Source organism: Stegostoma tigrinum, chromosome 20 (genome assembly GCF_030684315.1).
Source record: "Stegostoma tigrinum isolate sSteTig4 chromosome 20, sSteTig4.hap1, whole genome shotgun sequence".
NCBI classification, from domain to species: domain Eukaryota; kingdom Metazoa; phylum Chordata; class Chondrichthyes; order Orectolobiformes; family Stegostomatidae; genus Stegostoma; species Stegostoma tigrinum.
The window spans coordinates 46,647,574-46,665,691 of record NC_081373.1 but is presented as its reverse complement, the minus strand read 5'-3'; the positions used below and the strand labels follow the sequence as shown (position 1 = coordinate 46,665,691).

At 41.6% G+C, this 18,118-nt stretch overlaps 1 protein-coding gene across 3 annotated transcripts in view; it reads right to left on the bottom strand.

Moving 5' to 3' along the window:
- asah2 (N-acylsphingosine amidohydrolase 2) overlaps positions 1–18,118 on the bottom strand; it is an 84,668-nt gene that overhangs the window by 23,249 nt on the left and 43,301 nt on the right. For all 3 annotated transcript variants that reach the window (XM_048551280.1, XM_048551281.1, XM_048551282.1), the window contains 7 exons: positions 17,799–17,903; positions 14,629–14,710; positions 12,062–12,177; positions 10,722–10,816; positions 7,615–7,654; positions 4,628–4,726; positions 2,575–2,670 (listed from right to left, as the gene is read on the bottom strand). In XM_048551280.1, coding sequence (XP_048407237.1) covers positions 2,575–2,670; positions 4,628–4,726; positions 7,615–7,654; positions 10,722–10,816; positions 12,062–12,177; positions 14,629–14,710; positions 17,799–17,903 — 633 coding nt within the window. The remainder of the gene's footprint in view (positions 1–2,574; positions 2,671–4,627; positions 4,727–7,614; positions 7,655–10,721; positions 10,817–12,061; positions 12,178–14,628; positions 14,711–17,798; positions 17,904–18,118) is intronic.

Sequence of the window (18,118 nt, the reverse complement as noted above, 5' to 3'; positions counted from 1 at the left end):
ACAGTGTGGAACTGGAGGAACACAGCAGGCTAGGCAGCATCAGAGGAGCAGAAAAGTTGACGTTTTGGGTCGAGACCCTTCTTCAGAAATGCTAACATTGTTTTGTTTTTGTATGAGAGTCCAGAAAATTCTTCATCTTCACCCACAGACACAAACAAATGTGGAGGTAGTCAATACCAAAATTCTTTCCATCCCACTTCTAATCCAGGATATTTTGCAGTAATCTCAGTTGAGGTTTTGATGGTCCAGACTGTCAATTGTTCAGGAACAAAAACAAAGTTGCTGGAAAAGCTCAGCCAGTCTGGCCGCATCTGTGAAGGAAAAAAACAGAGTTAACTGGGCTCTGAGGAAGGGTCACTGGATCAGAAACGTTAGCTCTGTTTTTACCTTCATAGAAGCTGCCAGACCTGCTGAGCTTTTCCAGCAACTTTGTTTTTGTTCCTGATTTACAGCACCCACAGTGCTTTCAGTTTTTATGTGAATTGTTCAGTGTCAGCAACAACCTCTGAAGAGATTTTTTTGTTCATTCTTTGCAGTTCCTATGAATCTTTCAAACAAGTGAATCGATACTTTTCAGTCTTCCCAATGGTTCACTCCTTTCTTCATCCTAAACTTCAGAATGTGGTAGAAGAACCTTAAGATGTCATTTGCCCTTCTGCTACAGTTGATCAACGATGCTGCTCAGCTCTTTTCCAGTGGTTCAACTTCCCCTTTGAACAGGTTTTCATTGTCAGATCTTCTCTTCAACAGAAGGCTGAATGAAAGAAACAAAACTAATTGCAGTCCAGCCAAGCAGAGGTCATATTCTCTCTGCGCATACCATCTACATTTAGCTTAATGCAGCAAACTGTAAACCTACCGTCCTTTCAGTATGGCAGGATATATGATGATGCTACTGTTTCCATAGTTTTGGTTCAAGCTGCTGGAAGTACAAATTCAGATCCAGTGCCTCATTTCATACAAACAGAACCAGGAGAATTTTCAAGTCTCCGTGGTACTTGAATTGGTGTCTCTTAGAGGAGATGGTGGGGTTGGTAATGCATTCAGTCAATGGTGAAAAAGTTTCAGTTAAATTATTCAGCAAATAACATCAAGAAGACACTTTTCGTTCATAATGTTGGAAGTTGAGAAAGTACTGGGCAGTGGAAAGATGTAGAAATAAGGTTTACTGAATATGTAACTGAGGCTCTGAGAGAAGCTGTGACCTCAGTCATCATGTGCTAATATTCTAAGAGGTTGGAACCTATATTGCACAGAACTTGCTGCCCTGTAAAATTACAACCACCATATACAGTCCAGTAACAAAGATTGTTTAACAGTAACCTGGGCATTTGGCTGAGCTAGCATGAAGGCCCAAAGTACCCAAAATTAGAACATTTTACAAACACCATTTTTTGTGAATCAGCACCCAACACACAGTGCTGTCTGATGAGTTTAGCATGAATAGATTCTGAAAACATGCTCAGAAATAAAATCCAAAAAGAATTAAAATTAAACAACTGTTGATTTGTTCGGAGTAGGTGAAGTTTGAAGCTGTTAATTACAATGTCTGCACTTGAATATCTATTATCAGTAGTTGAGAGGCTGGATCAATTCATAACTTTGTATGATTTCTGTTAGGAAAAAATGGCATTTTTTGCAAATTTGTGTCGGAGTCTCAAATCTCCCAATTCATCCAGAATATTCCATGTACGAGCGGTCACCAATTTATAAATGTTCAATTTACAGCCGCTCTCACTTACAAATGAGATTCCACACAAACGTTAATTCTAAAGATCCACTATCTGAGCATTTGTTCATACTTTTGAGCGGCTGTTTTATATTGTACTGTACTGCTTTTCCACTTGTGTACAAATCTACATACAAACCTAGCTAGGAATGGAACCTGTTTGTAACCTGGGAACTGCCTATACTGGAAATGGCATGCAAATTCCATTAAGCATTGTGTGGAGCTGGAGGAACACAGCAGGCCAGGCAGCATCAGAGGAGCAGCAAAGTTGATGTTTTGGGTGGGGTCCCTTCTTCAGAAAATAAAGTGTCCCAACTCAAACTGTCAACTTTCCTTCTCCTCTGATGCTGCCTGGCCTGCTGTGTTCCTCCAGCTCCACACTGTGTTACCTCAGACTCCAGCATCTGCTGTTCTGACTATCATTGAGCGATGACTTTTTCTGGTTTTCAAGTTATTGTACAAAGTCTTAAAACATTGTAGCATGACGTGACTGGAATATTTTATCACACTCATCAAAGATATAGATTGTACTCATTATATTTTTGTAGGAGTAAACCCAAGTTTCCCAAACACATGAACCATCTTAACCTTTAACTCCAAGCACTGTGAGAGCATGAAAGAAAGCCACTAGATTTAGACAAAAGCAATTTTAGACAACCTGATAAAATTATAATCATAGGCAAAAACTAAATTGACTTGGGGTCAATATCTACATGGCAATTTTAGTTATAACATTCAAAATAAAAATAATGAAAGATGTTGATCTGTGTTTGCTTGGACCCCTCATCAGCAGGGTTTCAGATAATCAGCTCTGAAAATGAAATACAATAAACATGCAGGCTGACCTCTGCTATGGCCTTAGCCAGACCTTTAAACTGTTGGATGTAGGCTGAAAGAGTGTGAGGTCCATAGATTGTTGATGCAGCCTCATAGCGTTGAACCTGTTAAACAAATGAATATTCATTAATTATCTGATTGGGCCCAGACAGGCTGGAATACTCTGAGTTACTAAGCTCTGTGCTCAGTAACTGATACTGTTGGTGGAACAGGCAGACCTAATGCGGGTCCAATATTGAACTTTGGGTGGTGTTTATTCCAGAAATTGCATCATAGCTCCTTGCTGGTAAAGCCTAATGAGCCTGTTGAACCAGCTTCAGCTGTTGTCAGGGCAGGTTTTCCATAACGGTTCTCACTAGGATCCCTATTGGCATTTTTGAAGGACTTGATGCCCTGCTTCAGGCGCTAGCCTTGGGTGGGTTTTTCTGCTCAGAAATTTGGCATAGCACCAGTGAGCTTCTCCCCTACACTCCCACCTGCAGGAGGAACAAAAATCTACTTTTGACTTTGGACAAACAAAGGAGTGTTGCACCAATCTTCAGATTGTGTCATACATTCAATTAATTAGCAAGAGCCTGCTTCAATCCTCATCCTGACCTCAGAAATTCACATCAAGCAAGGGCATGGGCCAGAGAAACAGGGTGTGAGCAAAGAAACTAAGTATAAATTGAGGATATTGAATACTGATTCTTAATAAGGGACACATTAAGGCAGTTTGCTTGTTCATTCAGCTGTTAAGCAAAGACGAAAAGTTGAATTGTAGAAGAGTAATTTTCAAGAAGTCACTACCTACAGAGGAAAGGGTGAAGCGAGGTCAAATGTAGATATCAAGTCTGAAGCCCCAAGGCATGTGGCGCTTGGCCTGAAATTTCAGATTGAACCTTCCATGTATAATGTGTAAAATTTCACAATTTCTGACTGAGCCACTAGATGGAGAACTGTACCAAAGCTCTGCTCTCCAGATGCCAGTTTCAAGTTGAACACTAACACTGATGTCACACTGAAGTAAAGGAATAAAATGACTAATGTGTTGTAGAAGCAATTTTCTGAGGAATCTCCAGCCCATCCAATTTAACTGATGATGACTCTTCAAACGATTTGAGCACAAATAACCTTCTGGAATGTAATTGGTCTCTGCAAATTCTAAAATTACGATAGTTGCTAGCTGAATTGACAGTGATTTGAGTTGAGGAAAATGTGAAACCTAAAAGCATTTTATGCTGCAGGGAGTTTTCTCTTAGAATCAAACCTATCAGAAGTCACAAACCCATTTCCCCTGCAGTGACAACTCTGAAAATCAGAGCCTGGGATTAACAACAAAATTTAAACCCATCCTTCATCTCTCTGAAGAAAAAGCAAGCCCTTGGAATTAGTGAGGAATCCAAACAGGAAAACACATCATTTGCAAAATCCAGCTTGCAATGATCCTCTTCATGATTTAATACCCTCATCCACACATGGTAAACCTCTGACCAAATTTTATTTTCATTTTCTCACTGGTTATACACATCATTGGATAGACCAGAATTTATTGCCCAACTCTAATTGCCTCTCAGAAGGTGGGAGTTAGCCTCCAGGTCATTATTATCCAAGATTAGAACTGAAGAGTTCAGAGCTGTAAGGAGACCTAGATTTTTGAGTGCAGAATTAACAAAAGTTAACATGTGGGTAGAAGTAATTCAGAAGGCTAATTCAATGCTATCCTTTCATACAAGAGCAATTGAATATCAGTTGAAGAGTATTGCGCTTCAGTTTTAGAGGGGAGATCATATCTTGAATATATGTGTGCAGCTTTAGTCTCCTTATTTAGGGAAGAATGTAAATTGGAGACAGTTCAAACAAGGTTTGTCAGATAGACATTGGGAAAGAATGAGTTGTCTTGTGAAAATGAGTTGGACAGACCAAAGCCAGGAACAAACAAATGTGTACCCCTTAATTAATTAAAAACCATTGCCATAAAAGAACCAGCAAGTACTCTGGGTGCAACTTTATTAATTTGAATTATGTTTCCACAACACAAAACCGATTGTTAAAGCACCGTCTGAAAACATGGTTCATTACCTGGTATTCTTCATATGTCGTGATGTAATGCGTATAAACGTTACATAGCCCTGAAATAACGACATCAACATTCTTCAATGACCCAGTGGATTCAAGCTCCTGCAAGGGACAAGGCAAGGCATCTCCTCTTACTGTTGCGTCGACAATGAGTGCGATTGATTTTGAACAATATATGTGAGAACATGAGCATTTATTAGCCTTCTTAATAGCTAATACCCTTCATTCACGCCAATGTTAGGTATTATTAAGTATCACTAGACAATACATTGTAATTGCCTCAGGGATTAAGGCTTGAGGGAGTTTATTGTCAGGGAGTTAGGATTTTGGTCAGGGGGTTTATTGTCAGGGAGTTAGGGATTCGGTCAGGGAGTTTATTGACAGAGAGTTAGGGTTTTGATCAGGAATATATACGCTTCTTGTCAAGCGCACTGATTTATTAGGCTAAGTTTAGCACTGCTGTTGTAATATGGCAATTGTTCTATCCAAGGTTACCCATGACTATGCGTAGGGGGCCATTTTCTCTTGAGGGACACTGCAATATTTTCAATACTGGAGCGTGTTCTAATTTCCTTATTGATAGTCCAGGATTTGCCATTAATCGAGATGTGGGAGAAGGGAGCTAATGATTGAAGATGTTTGACATTGGATATATTTGTAAAGGATGCAGCAACAAGTGAGAGAGACTTTGGGAGAGTTAGAGACAGATTTGAATCTCCTTCAAAGAGCTGGAATACACTATAATCAGATCAACATCGAGTTACTCACTTGGCCAACACATAGTAACATATCTAGAGAACATTTCCCCTAAAATAAACGATAATCAGGGGTAACACCATGAACAACAGAATCTCAGCATTTAAAGAAAAGGAAGGAAAAACTCCATTTCTTTCACAACCCAGGAAGCCCCAATTGTTTTTACAGCACATTGAATATTTTTGTTCTTGATGAGAGTAAACATTTTAAGATGGTTTTATGATTTATTTCTTTTTATTTCAGGCTACCTGCATTTATCATTTAGAAGTTAAAATTCAAATATTCACAGAGAATTCAGCAGAAGATACTGGGAAGTGAAATGAGGAATTAAAATACTAAAAGAAGGCAATATATGAATGCCCATGCTTTAAAAAGACTTACAGCGCAATAATATTGAAACAAGTAGTAACGACACAGTATGAGAGTTTAACAGCTGTGAGTTAAGTCTCTCGATAGCAAATTGGAGTACCTGGCACTAAAAAAGAACATACTGAAATTGTTCACTAGTATGTACTGTTATGTACTATTTTAGACAGAAAGGTCAAACTGTCCCCCCGTCACACGCCCCTAAGCAGTACTGCAGTGAATTTCAATCAGAGACTGTAGCAGACGATGTGGAATAATGAATTAGAGACTTGGAGAAGATGAAGTATAAGGGATTAATTCTAGTTGCATAATATGTTAATGATTCTAACACCATAGAAAGCAATGCAACATTACATGATCTTGCTCACTTACAGATTCATGACAAGTTAAAGCCACAGTAACAGGCTCCTTAGAGGTTAGCTGTGACCAAAGGACAACACCTTCACTCCTTTGCTTAAAGGTTAGGGGTTCGAGTCTCTCTCCAGTGCCTTGACCACAAAAGCTACACTGACACTCCAAGTCAGCACCAAGGCATTGTCATCATTTGAATGAGAGTTAAACTCAATTCTACTGACAGCCTGTCTACCTACACAAATAGATGTAAAAATCCTCATGGGTACTCTGCAAAGACATCTGCTCTTCCAACATCTGTCCTGACCAAGACTTATTTTTCGACTAAACATTGTTGTAAATATGTTACTATTCAGTGTTTACAGTTTATGGGAGCTGGCTGTATGTAAAATGGTTACATTTTATACGTATTTCATTGGCTATAAATTGATTTTGGACTTCCAGAGATTGTGACAGGTGCTCCAAAAGTCAAAATGTTTCTTTTACATTCTCATTGACATTTTGCCAAGTTAACATTTCAATTGTTTTATAGTGATTTCAGCACACAACAGTTTAATGGGGCTATTAACATCAGCAATGAAAATAAGCTGAGCTTTAAAATGTAGTGTTGCTACACAGCGTATGAGAGTTGCAGTGACAGTGCTCTATAATCTACAATCATTTTACAAAGTAGGTTCAGGCATTGTGCAGAGGCTTTGATGAGTGGGAAGGTCAGAGAGAGTCTGCTTGTCGATCTTAAGCAAGGACAAGGGACAGAGTTTGTTGAGGCAGGAAACATAGATAATATAAATGAAACGGACTATGTATCGGGATAGTGCACAGCCTGCAAAGATTTGATGGAAACCTCCATTTGATTTGATGCACTTCATTAAAAGTACAAAATAATTGCAAAAGCACTTGTTTTACATTTTTCTGAAGAAGGCTCCAGGCCCAAAACATCAGCTTTCCTGCTCCACTGATGTTGCTTGGCCTGCTGTGTTCATTCAGCTGTACACTGTGTTATCTCAGATTCTCCAGCACTGGCAGTTCCTACTATCTCTGACTTGTTTTACATTAGCTGTGGTACAGTCCCACAGGCATCGCTCAGTCTCAAATGCCTTTGTTTTTAAGTCTGGAGGGTGAGAATCAGTGAACTATTCATCCCCAGAGGCTATTGCAAGCAATCTATCTCTAATCCAGTTCCTAGTCCACATTCACAGTGGGATTTTTCTGGCAGGTATCTCTGGATAGCAATTAGAACAAAACTAAGGTCAATTGTTTGGTTAACCTCCAGTGCGGAATAGGAACACAAAATGCCTTAGCTGTTCCCCTGGCTGAGATCAGTTGATAAAGGACAGAGCATAAATTATGCCCAGTGCTTTCTGACCCCGTTAGGCATAATGCTGCATTCAGTTGCGCCTTTATCCACCAGATCATCAGGGGAATCAGCTGAGACATTTTTGATGTAGTTCTCAGCTTAGCCACCTTTGAATACATCTAAGGTACTTGGTGTAACATGACGTAGATAAATAACTTACATGCTTCACGGCTTCTCGCAGTCTTCTTCCTGACATTGTGCTAAGGAAAAGAAATCAGGAGGGAAATTGGGAGACTTTAACAGCTTCTACATACAAGGATAGCTAAGTAGTGAGCAATGCATCAATCCAAACTAGTTATTTCATTTGACAATAAATGGACTACCTGACAGCATTTAAATCAATCACTCGTGGGTAAGTGGCATTGAATGTCATTAAAATGGACAGCATGAAAAAACAAACGTAGATAACAGGTACATCAGGCAAACATAGTGTAATGTACCGGGCGAATGATTATCCCTTTCATAAAGTAACCAAGTATTCCTGGATTAATTATAGACAGATGGAACTTTTAGTGCAACTTTGGTTTTTTGCAAAAGTGAATAGAGTACCAGATGCTTAGCAATGTAATACATTGACTCTGTGAAAGGTCTGTGTGGATTATCTTCAGTTTTGAGGAAGACCCTAAAAAGTTAAATGTGACAAGTATCAAAGAAGGTTTAAAGAGAAAAAACTGCAAAAAGGGGAAGTGCACTGCAAACCGGATCATAATCTCCTGTGAGTTATCTCAAAACACGACTGTAAAGACAGCAGTCTTATGCAGAAACATGCTTGTGTCTTCTCCTTCCTACAATACACCAGAACAGAGTCAGCCATTATTTTCAACTCTAGGCTGTGTGTGTAGTGGTCGCAATGATTGTTATGAAGGTCGTAGATGCAAAGTCTTCCTTCTGCTGCAGGTTAAAAGAAAAATATCTCTCTCTTTAATGAAATCAGAAAACAATTTAAGCTGCTGTCAAAAGCAAATGGAACAAAGGCCTTTCAGCTTGGGGTGGCACAATGGCTCAGTGATTAACACTGCTGCCTTACAGCACCAGTGATCTGGGTTCAATTCCACCCTCGGGCAACTGTCTGTGTGGAATTTGCTCATCTTTCCCCATGTCTGCGTGAGTTTCCTCTGGGTGCTCCAGTCTCCTCCCACAGTCCAAAGATGAGTAGGTTATGTGGATTGGCCATGCTAAATTGCTCAGAGTGCCCAAGGATGTGCAGGTAGGTGGGTTAGCCATGGGAAATGTAGGATGACAGGGATAAGGCAGAAAGGTGGGTCTGGCTGTGATGCTCTTCAGAGGGTTGGTGTGGACTAGATGGGCTGAATGGTGTGCTTTGATTCTGTAGGGATTCCATGATTCTTACCTGCAAAGCAAAGCACCTAAAAATCAACTGTTCACCTCCCAACATTGGCACTGCTGATATCATCCATTGTCCACAACTTTCCAACTCTCACTCTCCATGAAACTCAGAGACTGATCCACATACTCTTCTAATTTTTCCTAGCTTTCCACCTCTTACTTCTAATCTGTGATAATTGTTCATGGCATTATTATTTCTTCTCATGTTTCATAACTAACCAATTCACTTTTTCATTAACATGGGGAAGCCTGGTTAAATTGGCTGTTTATATAACATAAATTAATTTGGTTTAGGAGAAAGGTATCTACAAAAGAATGTAGTCATTTTTAAAGTAATGTTGTGGAGGTGGATCAAGAAAGGGAGCCAGTTCAGCCATCCTCACTGGAGGATAACAATTTAGGATATCCCACCTGGAAGTGTACCTAAGTTGTGAATATCACCCAGGGCTTGGTCACAAGGAAAGGAAAGTAGAAAAAAGGAGAAATAATTGATTACTTTGGCAATGGACAGATACTCAGCATAAGCCCCCAAACAATGCCCCAGCCCTTCCTGCCACTTCAGTCGTTGGGTGTTGAGAAGAAAGTCTAATGGGGTCTTTCTCAACTTGTAAGCAGTAAAGGCCCTTAAGTGACCAATTAATAGCCATTTAAGGGTCTCAACTCACCACCATCCCAACTACCAGAATCAAGGGCGAGCAGTTTGACAAGTGTAGGTCAGTTTGTCAGGTGTAGGGCTCCGTTTGTTTCAATTTCGGGGCAATGGGAAGAACAGAGGGCCACTGAAAGCCATCCCCTGACCCTTTCCACTAACTCTCCTCCCCATGACCCCAACCTTACAACAAGCAAAAGGAAAGCACCAAGTATTGTTGGGTCTCCTGGAAACTAGACCTCAATGGAGTCTTTAGGATCTCAAAGACATGGCCTCTAAGTGTATGGCATGGATCGGCAGGACTTCATCAAGGCTTTTGATTGGCAATGTAATTCAGTAGTCAACGTCCAACAAGCTGATTGGACCTCAATTCAACAAGTTTCAAGATCATCGTAGAATCATAAAATCATAGAATCCCTACAGCGTGGAAGCAGGCCATCAAGCCTATCAAGTTGACTCCGCTCCCCTGAAGAGCATCCCATCCAGACCCAAGCACCTTTCCCACCCCACAGCACCAACCCCCATCACCCTATTCCTGTAACTTTGCATATCTCATGCGGTAACCCATCTGGCTTGCATATCCGTGGACACTACGGGCAACTTTTCATGGTCAATTCACTTTACCTGCACATCTTTGGACTGTGGGAGGAAACCAGAGGAAATCCACACAGACACGGAGAACATGCAAACTCCACACAAACAGTCACCCGATGGTGGGATCGAACCCACCCTCACAGACAGACAATGCAACTGAAAATCTCAGCCACAAGGTTCCTCCAAAAACATCGCTTTCATTTAAACAGTAACAGGGTGATCTGATCATTTTTTTCCTACATATTAGGGGGAACAGATAGGGTAGATGAAGAACAACTTGACACAGTTTGGGGGGGCGGGGGCCTAGAGAGATTGGTCTAAACATTAGAGGAAGACTTTTCAGGGGTGAAATTAGTAAATATTTTAGATGCAAGTTTGGAACTCTCTTAGCAAGTGGCAATTAATGCTAGAGCAGTTGCTCATTCTAAACCCAAGATTAAACGATTTTTGTCAACAAGAAGTTAAGGAGTTTGGTCATGATCTCACTGAATGGTAGGTCAGGCTTGAGGGACAAAATGGACCATCCTCTTCCTAATCTGCCATTATACAGCAGATATAAGGTTTTACAATGGACTTAACCAGCCTGACTGCAGGGAGGAATCCCACTGGAACTGAAACTATTGGTGTCGATCTATTGCTTTCGACTGTGCTTCTATAAAACTTTAGCAGACACTCACGTAAACTCTCCAGGAACAGCTGCTATCGCCAATGTCCCAATGGTAAGAATTTGCACATCCACAATTTCCGGATGCCAAGGTAGAGGTTTTGTCATCTGGAAGGTGAGGATGCAGCATGTGGTTAAATATAAGCCGACTGTGATAAATTTTGAATTTGAATGGAAGAAACTGTCATGCCCATCAAAGAGAAATGAAATAAATTCACTGCAAATAGACATAACCCGATAAGATTTATTCATCACCAAACAGCAAATATTATACTACAAGCACTCATACTTCATCAGGATGAAGGAATTTTCTCAAGATCTGTATGAAGGGGGCCAAAGAAAGCAGCACTTTACGAGAATAAGGTCTGATTACAGAGGGCTTAATGAAGGAGAAAATTTTATGTCCCTAATCTGTCTCTTTTACACAAGGTCATCAAATCAAACCATTTTTCTCAATAAGTCCAGTCTTGTGGAAAATCAATTCGCAGGGTAAGGGCAAGGACTTGCTATAAGAGTTACCCTCTAGAACTACTTCTTTTAATCATATGTCAATGGACTTAAAATCAGAAATTATGAGATTTTCTTGTGCGTAAATTAATGTATTCAATGTGGAACCAATAAATTCATCCCTGCAACAAAAATAAGCCAGGAATCCTTTGGGATGATGAGGATGCAACCCAGATTCCAACTGTTTACAGGCCTTTCAACATTAATCTTTCCACTGGTTACGATGAAGCATTGTATCTTGTAATGAAAATCCCAAGATGCTTAATGATAGATTGAGAGAAGGACATGTTAAAGATCCTAAACACACTGGGGCTGATTCTCCACTTCTTACTCCCTCAGAACTGGACTCCAGAAGGTCACTAAAATGAAGGGAATCAATGTCGATGGTCTTGCTGATTACTCCTGCTTATTAGCCCGGCTACATTGTCTGGTGGAGCCAGGGCCAGTGTGAACATCAGAAGTATAAATTTGGAAACACACTCCACCATTTTCTTGCCAGGGTTGTCAAGGTCTAAGTTTGTTTCTTAAAGACAAGTGCAAATGCTACACACAATGGAACATTGAAAGGAACTGCATAAACTGAAATTAATTAGACCTTTTAAAGGTCCTTTCTTTGACATTCCTTCACATTTTTTTCTGAAAGATGGGAGCACATTTTAAAAAGATAGCCCCCTGGATAATTGTGCATTCCTCATTTGGTTAACACTTATTGATGCTTGAATGTATTGTCCAACAGATTTTTTTAAAATGTGCATCAAACACTCATAATACAACATCTCACAACATAGCAGAAGTTGAGAATCATGAGTTATTTGGTAACATTCAATGAGTAAAGAACAAACATACTTCTCCTGTGCTAAAAAGGATTGGTTTGGGATGGTGGCAATCCTGAGTCTCATTGGATGGTTCTCCCAGAAGCATGTCACGGACAGCATCCCAAAATGGATCTCCTTCGATGGTTCCTATGGGCATATCAGCAGAACACAACTCAAATCCTACTCCCTAACAGAAAGATTGTCTCATATATTGAGCAAAACAGCTTAATTGTTATTCCACTCCCGCAATTGGCTGGCCAACAGAAGACAGCGAGTGGTAGTAGAAGGAAAATATTCTGCCTGGAAGTCAGTGGTGAGTGGGGTTCCACAGGGCTCTGTCCTTGGGCCTCTACTGTTTGTAATTTTTATTAATGACTTGGACGAGGGAATTGAAGGATGGGTCAGCAAGTTTGCAGACGACACAAAGGTCGGAGGTGTCGTTGACAGTGTAGAGGGCTGTTGTAGGCTGCAGCGGGACATTGACAGGATGCAGAGATGGGCTGAGAGGTGGCAGATGGAGTTCAACCTGGATAAATGCGAGGTGATGCATTTTGGAAGGTCGAATTTGAAAGCTGAGTACAGGATTAAGGATAGGATTCTTGGCAGCGTGGAGGAACAGAGGGATCTTGGTGTGCAGATACATAGATCCCTTAAAATGGCCACCCAAGTGGACAGGGTTGTTAAGAAAGCATATGGTGTTTTGGCTTTCATTAACAGGGGGATTGAGTTTAAGAGTCGTGAGATCTTGTTGCAGCTCTATAAAACTTTGGTTAGACCGCACTTGGAATACTGCGTCCAGTTCTGGGCGCCGTATTATAGGAAAGATGTGGATGCTTTGGAGAGGGTTCAGAGGAGGTTTACCAGGATGCTGCCTGGACTGGAGGGCTTATCTTATGAAGAGAGGTTGACTGAGCTCGGTCTCTTTTCATTGGAGAAAAGGAGGAGGAGAGGGGACCTAATTGAGGTATACAAGATAATGAGAGGCATAGATAGAGTCGATAGCCAGAGACTATTTCCCAGGGCAGAAATGGCTAGCACGAGGGGTCATAGTTTTAAGCTGGTTGGTGGAAAGTATAGAGGGGATGTCAGAGGCAGGTTCTTTACGCAGAGAGTTGTGAGAGCATGGAATGCGTTGCCAGCAGCAGTTGTGGAAGCAAGGTCATTGGGGTCATTTAAGAGACTGCTGGACATGCATATGGTCACAGAAATTTGAGGGTGCATCCATGAGGATCAATGGTCGGCACAACATTGTGGGCTGAAGGGCCTGTTCTGTGCTGTACTGTTCTATGTTCTATGTTCTACATCCCAGATGTCCAAGTTCTTTAAGGACCGCAACTTCCCCCCCACGGTGATTGAGAACGCCCTTGACCGCGTCTCCCGCATTTCCCGCGACACATCCCTCACACCCCGCCCCCGCCACAACCGCCCCAAGAGGATCCCCCTCGTTCTCACACACCACCCTACCAACCTCCGGATACAACGCATTATCCTCCGACACTTCCGCCATTTACAATCCGACCCCACCACCCAAGACATTTTTCCATCCCCACCCCTGTCTGCTTTCCGGAGAGACCACTCTCTCCGTGACTCCCTTGTTCGCTCCACACTGCCCTCCAACCCCACCACACCCGGCACCTTCCCCTGCAACCGCAGGAAATGCTACACTTGTCCCCACACCTCCTCCCTCACCCCCATCCCAGGCCCCAAGATGACATTCCACATTAAGCAGAGGTTCACCTGCACATCTGCCAATGTGGTATACTGCATCCACTGTACCCGGTGTGGCTTTCTCTACATTGGGGAAACCAAGCGGAGGCTTGGGGACCGCTTTGCAGAACACCTCCGCTCAGTTCGCAACAAACAACCGCACCTCCCAGTCGCAAACCATTTCCACTTCCCCTCCCATTCTCTTGATGACATGTCCATCATGGGCCTCCTGCACTGCCACAATGATGCCACCCGAAGGTTGCAGGAACAGCAACTCATATTCCGCCTGGGAACCCTGCAGCCATATGGTATCAATGTGGACTTCACCAGTTTCAAAATCTCCCCTTCCCCCACTGCATCCCTAAACCAGCCCAGTTCATCCCCTCCCCCCACTGAACCACACAACCAGCCCAGCTCCTCCCCCCCACCCACTGCATCCCAAAACCAGTCCAACCTGTCTCTGCCTCCCTAACCGGTTCTTCCTCTCACCCATCCCTTCCTCCCACCCCCAGCCGCACCCCCAGCTACCTACTAACCTCATCCCACCTCCTTGACCTGTCCGTCTTCCCTGGACTGACCTATCCCCTCCCTACCTCCCCACCTACACCCTCTCCACCTATCTTCTTTACTCTCCATCTTCGGTCCGCCTCCCCCTCTCTCCCTATTTATTCCAGTTCCCTCCCCCCATCCCCCTCTCTGATGAAGGATCTAGGCCCGAAACGTCAGCTTTTGTGCTCCTGAGATGCTGCTTGGCCTGCTGTGTTCATCCAGCCTCACATTTTATTATCTTGGAATCTCCAGCATCTGCAGTTCCCATTATCTCTAATTGTTATTCTCTTTATTTTTTGCCTCAAGAACATTTTTTTTCTAAGCAGCAAGCTCCCGACTTACCCTGTGTAAAGTTAAAGGCCCCAACGCCATCCGTTGTACCAGCAGCAAAGCTGTACCCAAGGGCAGGTTTACACGTGTGACCCTGGAAGGGGAAAGCTCCATTAATATGGGTTATATTATCATCATCATTGGTGGTTCCTCACAGACAAGGAGGGTGAGTCCTCAGGTGGCTGTACATACTGATGCAGCTTCCCCACACAGACTCAATTTTACTGACCAAATGTTATAAAGACAGTCCCACTGTATTAAGGTGTTTTCATTTATGTCACAAGTTACAAATTCGTATTGTGCATTCCTTAAAACGGGGTGTTACCATATTTGGGCCCTTTACCCATGAGGACAGAGAGGCAGGCAGATAATAAATTTCAGAAAGAGCTGGACATCATAACAGAGATTTTAAATAGTTTTCTATCTATCTTCATAAAAACATGCCAGGAATAATGGGCAACCTAAGGTCAGAGGAGAGTGAATATCCTAAAAAGTAATTGATATCAATAAGGAAAAGTGCTGGAGAATTTAATAGAATGAAAAGCCAAACAAATCCCTGCACCTGAAGAGCCAAGGTCTTTTCTCCAGGGCAGGGGAGTCCAAAACTAGAGGGCATAGGTTTAAGGTAAAAGAGGAACGATTTGAAAGGGGCATAAGGGACAACTGTTTCACGCTGAGGGTGGTGTATGTATAGAATGAGAGGAAGTGGTGGTGGTTGGTACAATTACAACATTTAATAGGCATCTGGGTGGGTGTATGAATAGGAAGCAGTTAGAGGGATATGGGTCAAATGCTAGCAAATGGGATTAGGTTATTTTAAGGATATCTGGTCAGCATGGATGAGTTGGACCAAAGAGTCTGTTTCGATTCTGTACAGCTCTGTAACTTTCTGATGGTGTACGGCCTAGGTTTCCAAAGAACATGGATCATCCAAAAATTTCCCAAACTCTAAACAATCATTTGAGCTGAAAGTTACTTGCTCTTATGTCAGATGTTTCGAGAACTACCCTTCTTCTGTGAACTAACACATTTCTATATCCAACCTGAATACATCTTTTTTAGTGATAATATTAGAGTCTTCTCCTTTGGTATACTGCATCAAACACTTCCAATAAATCTTTATAAATAGACAGAAAAAGATCGATATCCTTTGTAGCCACTGGTCGTGAAGCTAGTACACCTTTTCAAGTTCACCAAATTTAGAATGGAGTAGAAAATGGATGCATGATTTAGATACGGACCCATCTCGAAACCTATGTCGTCTTTGCGAAGATTACTAGAAACCTAATGGGCAAAGATTGAATAAAAGAGCTAGACTTTTGAATGGAGATCAGTTAAAATTGAAAAAGCAGTGCGAGAGAAAACAATATTTCTCAGCCTTTCATTTTCTGTTTCGGTAGAGTAAAACATTTGAAGAAACAACAAGGACAAACCTCAAAAGTTGGCCCGGACACTGTTGGCTCAACAGTGCTCAAAATCACATGTGAAAATATCGTCCACAGACAGTGACATCAGGCATGATATAAGAGAACAGGTAAGTCTCATTCCCTGTCTTTTGCATCAAAACAACACTGATTATCGAGAACACTGAGGAATGGGAGCACCAGGGGAGGTATTTAAAATTTAAAATTTAATATCTGTTGACAAAATAGTGAAACTTAAAAACTTCCAATTTTTCAAGAAAATATGGGCAGATGAAGACGAGGTAATGAGTTGGGTAGGGAACTTGTCTACCAACAACAGCCAATTTGACCCGATGTCCTGTTTCCATGTTAGGGATTCCGTGTTACACTATGCACTCTCTAAAGCACCATATAGCAGCATGGCATGACACAGATTTTCCTCTTCCATTGCTCTCCACATGAGATGCAAAGCATAGTTACTGGAGATCTTAAAATCAAATTTTTCTTATATTTCCCATCTAGCATGAAGCCTCATGTCATGGCTACTTACAACAGTTACCAAACACGTACATTTTTATCAACCACAAAAAGCAAGTTAAAGATGATGGCGAGGAAGGCTAGCTGCTCGCTGTCACATTGTGTCCCAACTTCTTTCAGAGAAACAGAATTGCTTTTTCTTAGGAAACACGAAAACTTGCTTTATGATGAAAGTGGACCAGTGGTCATTCTGATATCATTGGAAGTTATCTGTTACCATTGGCTACAGGGATTCAGACAATTTGACACAGTGTAGATTGCCAATCCCAAAAAGACCAACAAGGGATCAGCTTCAGAGGACACTCGCAGTCACCCAGCACTGCCGACAAACAATGGTCTTCTTTGAATGAAAGATGGACTAGAAGAGGAGGAAGACAACCCAGGGAAGAGTCCCTGAACAATTCTGTTAGACAGCAGTACGCAGCTTTCACAACTGTAATGAGATTGACTCACTCTGTCACCGGCCTACTCATCCTCTCCTATCAAGCAACCATCCTCAAATATTATTGCTTGTATATATTTTTGTCTAATTGACTAATGGATTATATCTAAACTGCTGCTTAGCACATTTAATGGACTGTCTGAAAATTCCTCACTGCTGGTTGGATGCCTATGTTAGGTGTCTGCAATCCTGAACCCCCAAAAATCAGTATAAGATGAAAAAAAATTAGCTCGCTCTAGTGCCTGTTATCATTTTGCAAAATAACACAGACTCAAGAAGCTGGATTGGAATAGTGGGCAGTGTGGCTACTGGTAAAGGCAGAAATCTTTGCACTGCCAAAGGTGACCTACCAATGGGGTTTATAAGAAGGTTAGGTGGCTCTTTCCTTTCCTTTTGACCTTCTTCCCTCTGAAAACCCTTAAAGAAAAGGGCACAGAAATAGTGTCTCTCATTCTGCCTGCTATACGTCAGATTGCAGTTTTAATGCTACTCTCTGAACTTTGCTTTCAGTCTGATATTACTGGGCAAAGATAATATCCAAGTTATTTTTCTGAGTCAGAGTGGGTTGGTGTGAAGTTGTAGTTCAACAAAAATATCCCAGAAACTACAGCTTCTATGTAATATTTTTGGTAGAATAACTTTCCCATTTCATCCCCCTGCTACCCATTAAGCTTCCCCGACAGAGCTCCCTAAGGAACATGTTGTAACGCTTTGTTAAACTTAATGACAACAAACACGGCCCGAGTCTAATCATGTTAACATTGTCTTACAAAAGAGAGAGTAACAAGGCAGGTACTCACTGAATGCGTTGAATTGAATTCCACTGTGACACTAGTCATGTTGACCCATTGATGAGCAAAGTTGACAGGACCTTTTATTTCTCTCGAGGCTGTTCTGGACAATTCCTGGGAATAAAATTCACATCAGATAAGGAATTGTAAAACAGGTGAACAGGAATTCTGCACTTGAATCCACAAAGCCTCCATCTCCACGGGTAACATGTATCTTTTTAATTCCTGTATAATTTTGCAACTATGCACGAAAATCTTCATATCATTGTTGTGGCGTGGAATTTATCACCCAACACACTCAATGGGTAATACAAGAAAAAGCTTGTGGT